This window comes from Aythya marila, assembly GCF_965140915.1.
Source record: "Aythya marila genome assembly, chromosome: 3".
NCBI lineage: Eukaryota > Metazoa > Chordata > Aves > Anseriformes > Anatidae > Aythya > Aythya marila.
Window position 1 is genome coordinate 80822033 of NC_139044.1, and position 15323 is coordinate 80837355.

Below are 15323 nucleotides of genomic sequence, written 5' to 3' on the forward strand. Positions count from 1 at the left end.
AAGTAGATGCCTTAATGCTCTCTGCATGGCTTCTTGTCTCAGTAAACATTTGCTTTGCAAAGTACTTGGTACTCAGCATTCCTTCAGTAGGAGGGAGAGACAGTGTTTCTATTTAGAAAATAGACTGCTTTAGACTGCTTAAGCCCAGTCTAAAACCTGTTTCTTGAGCCCACCTTTGGGGAATGAGGAATGAAATCCTTAACTACTTTAACTTCCATAGACAAGCATGCAGGGTGTTGTAGCTACCTCCCCATTTGGGTGTGTTGTGGCCATCATGATATGTTGTATGGCACCTTGATCTCCTGGGCAGGTCACAGCATCACTGCTCAGAACAAGGTTTGTTGGCCCTAGAGTGAGTTGAGACTCAGGACTTGCAGTCACTGTGAGACGGAAATGCTTCCAGGATTCCCTAAAAGAGGATAGGCACGTTTCTAGTAGTATATAGCGTCAGATACAGAAGCTGACCTTTAGGGTTAGCCAATAGTGGAAGTTACACTTACATAGTGGCTACAGTGTTCTGTAATATTGGATATTATGGTAGTCTTCCTCACTATGTTTGCTGCTTGAACCCATTTCTTGAGCATACTTAGAGCATCTCATTTTTTATCTTATTATTCCAATTTAACCATGCATACTCAGCTAAGTCTTTTACACATCCAAAGACACGTGCATACCATGAGTTCCTCATCTATTCCTTACAGCACATCCTCCAGGCCTACATTTTCTTGCCCCTCTCCCCCATCCTGGGTTACAATCTTGAATGGTCTTACAGATAAGGCTGACTAATTAGTGAGTAACATAGCATCAGACTTATTATGTTTCTAGTCTTCCTTCTATCTAACTAAACAATGTAAAATATTGCAAATTTGGTTCTATTATTCTATCAGGGAGAGAGCCATATGTCCTTCTGACTCGGTATCACCAGCACATGTCAGCTGTAGTTAGCCCTGCCTGTCTTCTGTGGTTCTTGTGTCACACCATAGGCAATGGCACTTATGCAAAATTTGATGTACATAATAGAAAATACAGGGATTTGTTAGTCTCTTGAGTGAAAGAATTTGATCAGCCTTCTTAGGGCAATTTACAGTCTTGGTTCACTGATTAGTCCTGGATTCTTTCAGGCAGTTTGAGGTCTAAATTGGTATTTTATTCTCTTTTGCTGACAGTTTCTCTCAGACTTCTACTTTTCTTGTGTACTGCTGGGTTATAGTAACATGTTCATAGCTTCATTTAAACCACTTAGAATCTCATATTGAATTTTTGCTTGTTATTGACTGTCTATTGCAATTGTGCATGATTTTCGAATCTGCTTCCAAGTGCAGTCACATCATTAATCAAGGTCTTTAAACTTCTGTTTCAAAGTTTGGGTCTTGGCATTGCAAAACCCCACCTATCTGATAGTTTAGTGTGTTCTTCTAATGAAGCAACATGTTTCTACCAAGAGTCTGAATTTTTCACATCTAGCATCATAGCTTCCCAATAGAGGTCTACCGCTGACTTAGACTTGTTTTATTGATCTTTCAGTGAAATTTTAAATAAAGCCTTATGCTTGTTTAGGTGGTAACAAAGTCAGTGTTAAATGTGTTCATGTCTTCACTGTTTGCAGTTTAAGTTTAAGTAGAATATATCATAAGTTATTTAGAATTTTTTAATCCTTTTTAGTATATATTCTTTTATAAGCATAATAGGATATCTGAAGAACTGTGTTATTTTTTCTCCCCCAGGTGTGAGGCAGCTAGCCCCCATATTCATCCTGTTGGATGGTGTAAAGAGCATAAAAGAACTCTCATCACCCCACCAGGTTTGTATCATACTACACATCTGAAGGATTTAAGGAAGTTATAGCCACCTAGGAGAAATATGTCTTGCAATAAGCTTATTGCTACCTCTCCTGAATTTTTCTTTCTGTAATTAAGAATTGGCATTGCTAATTTAGTTTTTACAGGACATAATTTACTCAGAACAGAGGTACAATAGACTTTTGTTATTAAGTATGTACGTGTGTTGCTTTAATAGAGAAATCTATCCAAAAAAAGATACTAATTGAAATCTGAACAACTTTGTATGTTTGGCTGAATGTATTCACTTATTGTAAGGCTTACATTGTGAGAATTCTAGGTGTGTGAGATTGTTGTGTATGAAAAACAACTTACTGTGAACTAAATATGTATGATAATGCATGGATGAGAAGATTGCCTTGTCTGATCAAGGAGTCAAACTTTTAAGGGCTATTTGGAAGAGATGAAAAGAGTGAGAGAGTTCTGAGAAATGAAAGTATACTAATTGCTACTAAATGCAATAAAACTCCTGTTTTTCAGGGCTGTTGCATGTAGCTGATTTAACTAAATGCTCTCCCTGCCATGGGAAAATGAAAATGGTTATTTGGGAAATAGTATAGACCACAGCATTATAAAAGTATCTGCTATCCAATTTATATCTCTTTGGCCTTTGGTGCCTGTACATCTTTAAAGGACTTTAAAAAAGCAATATTACCAGCTGATAGCCTAGTACCTGGAACCTGGCAATGTGATACAGCGTCTGTCCCACCTGACAGTGGTTAGGCTAGCTGTCATAGCACTGCTGTAGCAATTGTGTGTCTGTCAAATCAGAGCATTTGTATGCTGAAGCTTACACCATTTTGTCCCCAAACAGCTTGATAAGATTTAATTAAGGTTTAAGAAGATGTAGGCCAACACTCATACCAAAAATTTTGTTTGCTTTGTGTTTTTTTTCTAAATTAATTTTTAGCTAGATCTGTTTCCCAGCTGAATCACTCTGATCAATCAAATACAACTTCTATCACAGTGAGCTGGAAGGACTGGTTGGGAAATAGAACCGTTTCTCTTAGAAATGGTGACTTACGATAGCTTAGATACTTCTGAAATTATAAATAGCTGTTTTATTTATTGTCTTGATATTTTTCTTATCTAATTGTAGTAGGTTAGTTAGAAAAAAATAGTTTTGTTGAAATAAAAAAAAGCATTGACTTTATGAAAGATGGGCAAGCTGAAGTTCATATTCAAAGTCTTCAGTATTTTCATGCTTCTGATATCAACAAAGAATTTCAGAGAACAATTCATCTTTCAACTCTGTAAGAAGCCTTTTTATTCCGCAAAATGGAAGCTGGTCAACTGTACAGTTGGGCCAAGTAGTTCAATAGCTTGCTGATGAAGTGGAAGACTTGGAAGAAAGCTGTACATTCTGGATCTGTAGCAGAAACTGCCATCCATGGTCTGACAACATGGAAAATTTTAATTGGTTAAAATAAGTTTTGAGAGAAATTCTAATTCTCAGCAATCTTAGAAAGTCATAAGTAGTCTGTCTGTCAGAAAGTTAATTACAGCCTATTATTCAGCAAAATCCCTTTTAAAACAAATGAGAATTGGTTTTGTTCTGTTCCAGATGATAAATCTGAATGTTTAAACTTCACATTAAACCTCTAGTGCAGATTAAAAGTGAAGGACAGGCACTGCCTGTTCTGTGAAAGGAAAGCTGTCTGTGTGTCACTTGCATAAAGTGTTTGTAAACACGACATTTTCTGAGAAGGGCAACATTTTCTTTGATGCCTGTAAATTTGTTATTATAGTAAATGTCCCAGCTATTTTAGAAATTTGGTTAAAACAAAATTGCTAAAAGCATAGCAACCAGTCAGATGTGCTCTAATGTGTGTACAAAGCCATCACTGACTAGATTGTGTTTGCCAGTAAATTATTATTTGTAAAATACAGGATTAGGATTATTATACTTGAATAAGTTTCTTGAATAACGTGGCCAGATTTTATCAGTCCGCGTTACTTATATTCTCAAATCCAAAGCAACTGTGATTGTTCTTTCTGCTAGCTACTCAGTATTGTATAGGAGAAGATGGTGTTTGGTTTTTTGTTTTTTTTTTTTAATGTACATGGTGTATGCGTCAGAGACAGTTTAGAATATTCTTTCTTATTTTATGACTCTGAAGCATAAGTCAAAACAGTATTTTAAAGGTTAGTGTTAGGCATTCTGTACATTATGCATTATTTTTTACAAGGCAATGTTTTATTTTGCTAATATTTCTTTTGTGCCAGACTATCCACATGCAAAGCATTTTTCTTGGGAGAAGTATTTGGAAGAAACCAGTTCATTACCTGCACCTGCAAGGGCTTTTAAAGTGGTGAGAAAATATTTAAATTTTTCTCATGCTTTTAAGTGCATATGGTTAATTAAAGAAGAGAATACATATATGATGTTTTTATGTTAATTAGTTGCATTATAGGAGGTTTATTTCTATGCAAGCTCACTGACATCAGATAATTATTATTAATAATTACTATTAGTTTATTATTTTAATTGTTATAAATGGAATTAAATGCTACAAAATACTACTAATTCAACTGTAATTTGCAATGGGAAATTACTGTCTAGCTATTAGAAATAATGAGTTATCTACTGAGTCATCATATTGTATCTTGAACATGCGTATTTCTATCCCTACATTTTAAGTGGTGTAATACAGTGAGAACATAACACTGACTGTAGGAGGTCAGGCTGGTTGGCCATCTAGTCCATTCTCTACCACAGTTGCCACAGGGCAGTTTATTATGTTTATTAGACTTCTGTGAGCTTGTGAATGGGGCATGTGGTCAGCATCCAGATACATCTCCCAAGCTTAACTATGTGTTGTTTTTTTTTTGTGAAGTCTGTTCTTTTACTTTAGGTTAGTATTTGCTAGCTTCTTTTAGTGACACCTATCTTCCCTGTCAGTAGTGAGCTCTTAGGATTTTCAGTGAGGATGCAGAAGGAATCACTGATAGGAGCCAGCATCAGATAGTTGGTAGCCCCTAGCCCCTTGCTTCAGAGCACTCTGAAGTTCATTTCCCTGAGGTTTTTTCAGATTAGACACAAATTCTGAATAACACTTCGCTAAGGACTGAAGTAGCAACAGCAGTAAAAGTGGTGCTTATGTGCAGTTTGTCCCTGCACATCCTTTCTTCTTATTAATATGTCTCAATACTACATTCTCAGCAAGAATTAAGGAGAAAATTTGGTTATATCTGAGAGGAATAGTCCTTGGCAAAAAAATGGAGGGCTGTGACCTCCTGTATGTCAAGCTAAAAGCAAATCTGTTAATTTTCTCTCCAAGCACCCATATTGTAACTTCTCCCTTTGCCATGCAAGGAATTGCCACCCCACAGGGCTCAGGGTTGGGAATGCCTCACTAACTGGCCCAAAGATTCCTCCATGCAGCAGGATCCAGCCGGTTGTGTCTGCACTGGGAATCTAAGCAGGAACATGACACAGGCGTGCAGGGATTGGTAGCATTTAATTGGGAGAGTGTGGCTCAAAACTGATCTGGAAACGGTACTAACAGACAGTGACTGGGTATGGTTTAGATTAGCATGGTTCCAGGACCAGCCACACAAAATAGTTCAGATGAGGCTATCCATCTCCATTTGAGGATGGAGAGGAAGGAGATCTTGACCGCATGGGCATCAGTTGTACTCTGCCTTTTGGTTTCAGAGTCAGAGGAAATCTATTCCCTGCTTTCTGTACTAAAATAAATTCTAATTGTGATAACCGTAAGAAAGCAGATTTAATGGGAATATAATGGTAATTGCCATTGGAATTTGGGTGAAGTCTTCCTGAGACAGTCACCGTATTGTGTACTGTATTATGGGTGAAAACAGTTCCTGTGCTGCAGCTGAGAAAAAAGCTTCAATGTTCTGGAATTCATGATAGAAAGTCTTAGAGGGTCAGAGATGTTATTTTCCTGGGAATCTAAAACAAAAAGCTTAACATGTCTTGTGCATATGTTCCTTTAAAAGTTTGCTTTAGATTTCATAGCTGTATATAAGAAAGATAAAATGTGATGCTCCTAGCATAGCCAACTATTTTGCCAAAATAGTACTATGAAATGGGTATTTGGTCCTGTTTGTTCTGAGTGAATGTTTACTGTCATACTATGGGTTACTTATGTTTTCACTAGGTGACTGAAAAAGGGCATATGATCCATGACAAGAAAACACATGCTAAAAAGACAAATATGTTTGCTGTAGACAATTACATAGAAATTTCAGTCTGCTGTTAGGTAATGTTTCATGCAATACTGTACTGAAACTGATTGCAAAAGACCAAAATCTCCAGAATAATTTTTCTGGAGAGTTTAGGGAAAAAAAAAAAAAAAGTTTAAATTAAAGGGCCCTACTTGCTTGCATGGAAGGTGTGAATGGAGAACCTGGAATCCTGAAGTAGTTATTTGCTTCTCTAGTTCAATAAAATTCATTTGTATTATCATTTCATATTTGTATTTGTTGGAGGAGAAGGACAGATTTGAAGAAGTGAAGGCAGGAAGTTTTCTATGAATTTTACATACTGTACCATTGTATGAGGGTGTTAAGTTTTTTCTTCTGTTTCACATAACTCTTTTTTTTTTTTTTTTTTTTCTAGAAACCTTCTCATGGCTTTCAGAAAAATATGAAACTTGAAGTGGTTGACAAGAGAAATCCGGTATTTATCAGAGTAGCAACTATTGTAGATACTGATGACTATAGAATAAAAGTAAGTTTCTCTGTCTTACTATATCATCTCGCTTGAGTTTCTGATGAGTACTTAGAAAAAAACAAAATCCTATAGTTGTAAAATTAAGCAAAAGAGTGATTTAGTTGCGTCCTTCTAAGCTTTTACTCATTGTTTTCACTGATTAATATACATATAAATCCTTTGGAAGAGATTGTTCTGTTATCCTCTAAGTTGCATGTGCTGACATAGGTAATAAGAGAGAAGAAATGAATATGTTGGGAAGTTGTTTTGGGAATAGTTGATATAAAATAGTTGTCTACTTTATTGAGAGAAATGATGATTTAATAATCAAATGTTGAAGGGCTGCTATGATATTTGTATTAGGACTGGTAAAATATTTGGCCTGGTTTAACTGAATCTGTCTCTGTAAAATTCCAGAGAGAGATATAATTCCAGTGAGATATAAAAAATGAACCCTGATCTCTTGTGCCTTGTCAGTAACTTCTGCAATACTGAAGTTTATTGTAATTATGGACTTTAGATTGGATTAATTGCAGATAATGTATTTTTAAGAAACTACAATTTTCCAGAAGTTGTATGCTTGAATTATTTTTTATTTTATTGTACAAAAGTAGTTTACTCAGTGAAGCCTTTGACTGTTAGGACTGGCATATGCCAGATATCCAGTTAGATGGAGATGAAGGATATTTGTGTTTGCAGTTGCTAGAGGTTTATTAGGCATATCTGTATTTCAAGCGGGAAATGCAGCTGACATTCCATTTTGAACCTAAATTAGTCAGTGGTAGGGAGTCATCAGAAGTCACTTTCTATCTAAGCATTAAGATGGTCATTTAAAAAAAAAAAATGGGGGGGGGGGAACCCTCTCAAGTCTAGTTTATTAATATGATAGGATTTGTAGCTTCTTGAGTGTTGTGTTTTGTTTTTGTTTTTTTTTTAATTGTCCCTAGAGCATACGTTGAAGGAGTTCTATTTGAGAATGAGTGTGTGTACATGCATGCCAGTTTTTTTATGAGTACAGAGGTTAAGAGCTGAATACATTTAGCTTTTGTCTGAAAAAGATATATACCACGTACTGGTGATTTTCTAGGATGTCACACACTTTGTTTTCTGTTCAGCTTCAACTCCTTAACTTGTATGGTCTGATTTTAATAAGATTGTTATTTGTGTGCTGTTTATTTACTTACTTATTTTTAAGATGGTTAAATGCCATTGAGAGGAAAAAAGGCAGCATTTCATGCTTAATTTAATTATTAATGTAAGAACTAAACTTGTCTTGCTTTACTCTAAGGATTTGAGCCTGATGATGTAAGACATGGTAAATAACCAAATGACACCTCTCTCCTTACTTCACTGAAAGTGTATCTGAGTCCATAATTTAATATCTATGTATCTTCTCTGTAACACCCATAATTTTCTTAAAATAACTTGTCTAACAGAGTTAGCATTTCTAGAGATTACTCAGGGGAACTGATTGTATAGAGAATCTTTCTCATCTAAACTGCATTGTTCTCTTTTTTAATTTTAGGTCCATTTTGATGGCTGGGATAGTATTTATGATTATTGGACTGATGTAGATAGCCCTGATATCCATCCTGCAGGCTGGTGTACAAAAACAGGACACCCTCTTCAGCCCCCACTTAGTAAGAGAAATCCTATTATAATGTAGAGATGTTAAAAGGCCTGTGTACCATGCTAATGTTTTTTCTGCCAGTGTTGTCCAAGGAAGAGTAACAACTAGGATATGCAAAGTAATGTAAATGTGACATTTAGTGCAAAATCAACATAATTTGAAATGTCACTAATTAATCAATGTTTCATAGATAGTTTTACTGGCCCTTACTATAATTGAAATACAATGTTTGCTTGTGTGTATAAGAACTAGAGTCAAAACCTGAAGCATTAATAGAGATCTGTTCTGTGAAATCCAGACCCCCTTGAAACCAGTGATGAGAATGCTGTGGCACTTCAGTAGGGCTAGGGGATTACTCTTAAAATCTTCTGTCTACGTCCTCTTGAAACTTGGCGTGCTTTTTAGCACAGAGGAATCCGGACTGCTCTGAGAAGGTGCTCCTTTCAAGTGCTGTGTCAAATCCTCAAAACCAGCTCCTGCTCCTTTTCGTCTTCAGCAAAGCAAAGAGACAAAATGCTGTCCATGTTGAAGATGAATCAAACAGAAGCATAGTACCAATAATAATACTGTCTTCATCAGCTTGCCCTCTCTGTGGATTTTGTTTTGTTTGTTGAAGAAATGGGATTAATGTCATAAATGAGATTAGAGGTTACAGGGAGAAGACACTTTGGTGGTAAAGATAATCCAGCCTATGCCACTGTGTTTCTAGATAGAGTTAGTGAAAACACTTTAGACAAACTTTTGAACAGATGATTTTTAACCAAATGCTCTTTTCTGGGCTTACATTATAGGTACTTGACTTGTGACTCTGAGGTATGGTTTGCATAAGTGTTAACAGCTGTAACTGAGATTGGAAAGAGCTGTGCTTGGAAAACAAGAAATGCTGAACAACACTAAGTACTTTGAAAAGTTGAATGCAAAATAACAGGGATAAGGCACACACAAAAAGTGTGAATGTATTACCTGAAAATCTCTGTACCTCAGTTCAGCATTTCTAAAATGTCAAGAAGAAATGTTTCCTATCAAGAGTGAGATCAGAGTATATTCATTAGTTTTCTGAGCACTCCAGTGGTGCAGTGATGACTGCCTGTTAGGAAGTTAATCATTCTGCCTTCAAAGCAGAGTCTGAATAGAGTGCCGTAAGTGCCAAAACACAAAGTGAATAATGAGGAGAAAATAGGATGCTGCATCTCTGCTTCTTAAATTGGGATGTGCATCCTGTATACTCAATGAAGGAAGAGTCCAGAGGGAAAAAATAGTATGTGGCCTCATAAATAAAAGTTCTATCATACCACAAAAAAAATGAATAAGATTGTGACATTTCTATTACCTGTGATTGGAGAAAAATTGTTTTAACCTGGGTGGGAGTGTAAAACACATAACTTCATATTGTTGGAGGTGTTAAAAGAAACAAAACTGCAGATGTTCTTCACATAGAATATGTTGTTTCCTCTAGGTGGTCACATAGGAGCCACTGTTCATCTAGTATGAAATTATAGGAAGTGATATTTTGATATTAGGTTAGGAAGAGAAAGGAAGATGGACAATATGACAGAAGAGGAAGTAACCATTCTTTAAATAGAAAAAGAGTAGTTCACTGCAGGAACACTATTAAAATTGGGTGATTACTGAATAATACATTCTTCCAAATTAGGCTTGGATGATTACTGTATTCTTTCAACAGTATGACTTTGTGTTACTACTGTACGATATAGTATAGAATGTAGAATAGCATAAGAATATTAATATTGTTTCCAAGGAAATTTTGTTTCTAGCACATGCCTTCTAATTACATTATTTTTATGCTTCAATGACTCTTTAACAAAAAAATCAGCTGTTTCTTTTTCTTTTTTTTTCAAAATTGAAGAGAAGCTGATCTTATTATTTAAGGGTTCACACAAGTGTAGATATTCAACAGAACAGAGGAAAGTACTTTATATTTAGACGTTTTGATTTTGTTCCAGTAAGCTTTTCTGTATTTTGGGACATGTTTTTTCTATGTTGTGCATAGAATAAGTGCATAGCATTATCACTGGATACAAGCAAATGGGAAAATTAATATAATCCTGATTCCTTAAGAAAAAGGAAAAAAAAAAAAAGCTTTTTTTCCCTGCTTTAACCTAAATTTTATCTTGCCTGATTTTGAGTACTTCTGAATTATATGAAGAACTTTTTTGTCTTGCTATGAAAATTGTATGAAGGAATATTTTGGTGGTCAAGTTACTGGATCAGTTTTCTTGAAGATCTGGAGACAATATGGCTTGAAAAGCCAAGTCCTAAAGAAGTTCCTTGTAGAAGCTCAGATTCTTTGCATCAGTATGTGCAAACAGGAATGTAGAAGTTACTGTAATATTTTTTGAACACTCAGCAGATGCACTTTCCAGTTCTACAATAAGTGATAAGATGAATTTTCAAATACGGGTACTGCTTTTTTCTTTTTTATTTTTTTGTCCAATTTCACTTATTTCTACAGGATCCCAACTGATCCAGTTATCAGTCTGTCTGCCAGTAAACAAGCAACACATAAATGTGATACCAAATTATGTCTCATTATTGACAAGACTGCATATCTTCAAGCTACATGTGGTAGCTTGGTTGTCTGAACCTACCCGTTCTTCCAGAATTTTCCTGTTTATCTACTTTGTTTCTGGCTGGAACTGTCTTACCTTACTTAGTCATTCCTTGTAAGGAGGCTACTTCATATCTGGGTTGAGAGAAGGTCAACATAGACAAAAAGATTGTCAGTTTTGCTATACTGAAATACCAGATAGATGTGCAGGAAATATTTAAGAAAGCAATAGATAAAGTAGAATAGTAACATCCTGTATTGTTCTGTAGTCAGTCACAATGTAAATCCTTTCATTTTATTTGCCTCCTTAACCGTTACTAGTCACTGAGTCAATGCTTTCAAGGAACTGTATGTCACAACCCAAGGGTCTTGAATTACCATGTACTTATTGACCCCTTCAAAGAACTGTAATGGGACTGTGAGGCAAGACTGTCCTTCACAACAGCCACTATAGCAGGTTAACTCTTCCTCTGAGTCCACTAACTTGGTATGTTATAAGCATCAATTTTGAATAAATGTAAAAAAGATAAAATTCTATTACACCCTTTTAAAGCCTATAGAAGTCTTGGGTCTTGGGTGTAGTTACAGTGTTGTAACATTAGCATAGGTGGCATTTGTTAAAAATACTTCTGGACATGTTTTGAATGTTCATAAGTCTATGGGACCAGACAGAATTCATCCAAGGATATTGAAGGAGCTGGCAAAGTGCTTAACAAGCCATTTTCGATAATTTACTGGTAGTTCTGGCTAACTGGAGGTTCCAGTTGTCTAGAGGTTAGTGAATACACAGTATACAAGAAGGACAGGAAGGAAGATTCAGGCAATTACAGGCCTGTCAGCTTGACCTTGGACACAAGGAAAGTTATAAAGCAGATCATCCTGAGTGCCATCACATGGCACATATGGAACAATCAAGCGATCAGAAGCAGCCAGCATGGATTCATGAAGGGCAGGTTCTGTCTTACTAACCTGGTCTGCTGTGACAAGATGACCTGCTTAGTAGGTGAGGGAAGGGTTTAGTAGATGCTGTTTACCTGTACTTTAGTAAAGCATTTGACACCATCTCTCACAGTATTCTCCTGCAGAAACTGTCTGCTCAACATTCGGACAGGTGTTCAGGTCACTGGATGAAGAAGTGGCAGAATAGCCAAGCTCAAAGAGTCATAGTGAATGGAGTTCAAGTCACTTGGAGGCTGGACACCAGTGATGTTCCCCAGGGCTCAGTATTGGGGCCAATTTTATTTAACATTTTTATTGGTGATTTGGATGAGGGGATTGAGTCCACCCTCAGTAAGTTTGTAAACAACACCAAGTTAGGTGGGACTGTGGATCTGGTTGAGAGTAGGTGCTCTGCAGAGGGATCTGGATATGCTGGATCAATGGGCTGAATCCAGTTACACGACATTCAACAAGCTTAAGTGCTGGATCCTGACTGTGGGTCATAACAGTTCCATGCAGTGATATAGGCCTGGGGAAGAGTAGCTGGGAAGTTGCCCAGAAGAAAAGGACCTGGGGATGCTGGTCGACAGACAGCTAAACACAAGCCAACAGTGTGCCTGGATGGCTGAGAAGGTCAATCCCATACTGGCCTGCATCAGAAATAGGCTGGCCCTCAGTACTAGGGAAGTGATGGTCCCTCTGTACTCAGTAGTGGTGAGACTGCATCCCAACCTTATCTACAGGGAGGTGTCCGTGCTGACAGCAGGGAGATTGGAATTAAATGGTCTTTAAGGTCCCTTCCAATTCAGACCATTCTGTGATTTCATGAGTACTGTGCTCAGTTTTGGGCCCCTCTCTACAAGAAGGATTTTGAGTTGCTCAAGTGTGCGCAGAGACTAATGAAGCTGGTGAAGGGACTAGAAAACAAGAGGAATGGCTGAGGAAATTGGGGTTGTTTGGCATGGAAGAGATGAGTCTGAGGGGAGACCTCATTGCTTTCTATAACTACCTGAAAGTGAGGAGGGTGTTGGTCTCTTTTCCCAAGTGACAAGTGATGGTATTTTTAGTATTTTCAGCCTCTTGCTTACTGGAAAATTCAAGCTAAAAATGGAGGTCAGTACTCATTATGAACAGTTCCCTGTCTTCAAGAACAATGGAGTGTCTGTGCTCTTGCAAAACAACCTGGTTCCAGCTTCATGTAATTAATAGAAGATAAATTTGAGTCTTACAGTTCCTTTAAGAATTACATTCTTTATACAGATACGGCTCTCCTGTAGAAACTTACTCGGAGTAATTTTATTTCTCCAGTGAAATAGATTGTTTGAATCTCCATCCTGCTTTTGCAAACTGCATTTTTAATTACTTAAAGTTTTGTTTACTTATTTCTTCTTCATGTTTAATACGATATTCTAGTATCCCTGCATATTTAATGTAACTTCTAAAAACTAGATAACTTTTGTAATTTCACATGTAATTTCCCCTGACATACAGGTCCCTTGGAGTTAGTGGAAGCTTTAGAGCATGGAGGGTGTCCCACAGCAGGATGTAAAGGAGTTGGGCACATTAAAAGAGCAAGACATATCGGCCATCATAGGTATGTGCTATGAAACTGATTTTATTCAATTTAGTAATGTGTGCACACATTTTTTTCTAATTGCTGATCACAAGAAAACAGATCCAAGCTGGAAAAAAATACTAAATTTTGTAAACCTAAATATGCGATGATTTCAGTTGCCATGGTGAGCCTGCTGAAATAAACATTAGCAATCTGTAACTTCATTTCACCAGGGTGTGCCAAGATAAGATTTGTCAAACATTGTTTTTGTCACAATTGATAGATTCAGCTTTTTTTTTTTACAGCTCGGATGTTTTTGTTCTGCTCGGTTGGTAGGGGTGAGGATTTGCTTGTCGGATTGGAAAAATGCTGAAAATAAAAATTCCAAGTAATATTCCCAAATTACAGCCTGAACAACTTGCTTTTTATACCTAGTTTTTCTGAAGATCCTTTTGTTGAGCACCTTCTGAAATACAATACAGAAATGTGAACATCCCAGGCTCTCCTGAAGGAGAGTTGACACAAAGAGCACAGTTGCATGGGAGAATAGATTGGGGCATAGACAGAGAGGGACAAAATAAATGGGAATATTTACTAAGTCAAAATGGTACTATTTTTAAAATATTTACAATATGATATGAATCCTGAATGTTTCAGTATGTGAAATACAATTAAGACAATATGTTGGAAATTAAATATCATAAATAGCATCCTGTAACCTTTTAGCAAATCAGTTTCCAAACATTTCCTTGGATTTTTTTTTACCATTAAACAGTCATAGGATCCTCTAATGCCATGCCATTTTGTGCTTTCTGCTGTCATATGGCTAGAGGATTGTTCCTTGCTAATCTATTTGTTTATGGTTTTCAAGAATATTATCAAATTACCATGATTCAAGAGAAAACACTGCAATCTTTTTTGCATTTTTGGTGGCAGAATTATGTCCTGCTGGCCAGAATTAGGTTACAAGGTTTTGATAGCATATCACCACTGGTTCAAGGCATTACTCACCCCTAACAAAGATAACTGCCAGCAAAATCCCCTGCATGTTTGCAAGTTTAATTTGCAAAAGGCATCTTTTCTTGTAAGAAGCTCTTTCCTATATACAGCAGAGGCATTGTGCTTGTGTATTAGGAGGCAGAACAGCCTTTACCTACAGGAAAGGATGTGGCTAGGATAGCTCTGGGAAAAAAAAAAAAAACTGGCTGCAGTATGAACTGTGTTGTTGATCTTTCAATCATGGTACAGACCATGTCTGTCTTGCAGATTATTCTCACCTTTTTCCTTCTGTCTTTTTCTGTCCGTGTTCTTTTTTATTACTATTACTATTTCATTTTTTCTGCCTTCCCTTTTGAGAAGCTTTGTTGATCTTAATCAGTAGGCATAAATAATATAGTTGATGCTTAAGAGGTACTTGTTCTTTTTTTTTGAGTTGAAAAAGGTTCCTGGTTGCTTAACTGAAACTTGTTTTATTTCATATTCCAGTAGACTGAGTCTTGTATGATTTATTAATAAATCTGATGTGTAAAGCAATAATTTCAAATTCAGGGTATTATCTTCCTTAACATGTGCTATCTCAATTACTTAAAATCACGTGAACATAACCAGTCAGCCCAAGGCTGAAACTTAAAAGAAAAGAAACTGTATGTGAATGTGTCAGAAAAGTTTTTCATTTGTGAGCTTCTCTCTAAATAAACTTTGGCATTAAAACTTCTAACGTTTCACAGGGAAAGGATGAGTAAGAGGTATGTCTAGTTAGTTCATGTATTCTTTGCTTTTATAACTAGGTTTTTCCAAGCTATTTAAAGTTATTATACTTACTCATACTGAATACTGAGAAAAGTAATAAACTCATGGCAATGTATTGTGTTTTATTTTTACTATAGTCTTAGCAATCCTGTTATTTACATGTTAACTGTTAGTTCTAAAGGATGAAAATATAATCTAAGGTATTTTTTTGACCATAAGACAGAGAAATTTGCTGTTAAATAGAAAATAAATTACCACTATAAATATCTTTTTCTGTAACTTTATTAGTGGTGGGGTGGTTTTGTTTGTTTTGTTTTGTTGTTTGTTTGTTGGTTTTGTTTTTGGGTTTTGGTTTTTGTTTTTTT

At 36.2% G+C, this 15323-nt stretch overlaps 1 protein-coding gene across 6 annotated transcripts in view; it reads left to right on the plus strand.

Annotated features, from left to right (window-relative positions):
• Positions 1-15323, plus strand: part of L3MBTL3 (L3MBTL histone methyl-lysine binding protein 3) — an 87462-nt gene that overhangs the window by 49573 nt on the left and 22566 nt on the right. For all 6 annotated transcript variants that reach the window (XM_082756441.1, XM_082756442.1, XM_082756446.1 and 3 more), the window contains 5 exons: positions 1725-1801; positions 4065-4150; positions 6424-6534; positions 8042-8156; positions 13146-13248. In XM_082756441.1, the coding sequence (XP_082612567.1) occupies positions 1725-1801; positions 4065-4150; positions 6424-6534; positions 8042-8156; positions 13146-13248 (492 nt within the window). The remainder of the gene's footprint in view (positions 1-1724; positions 1802-4064; positions 4151-6423; positions 6535-8041; positions 8157-13145; positions 13249-15323) is intronic.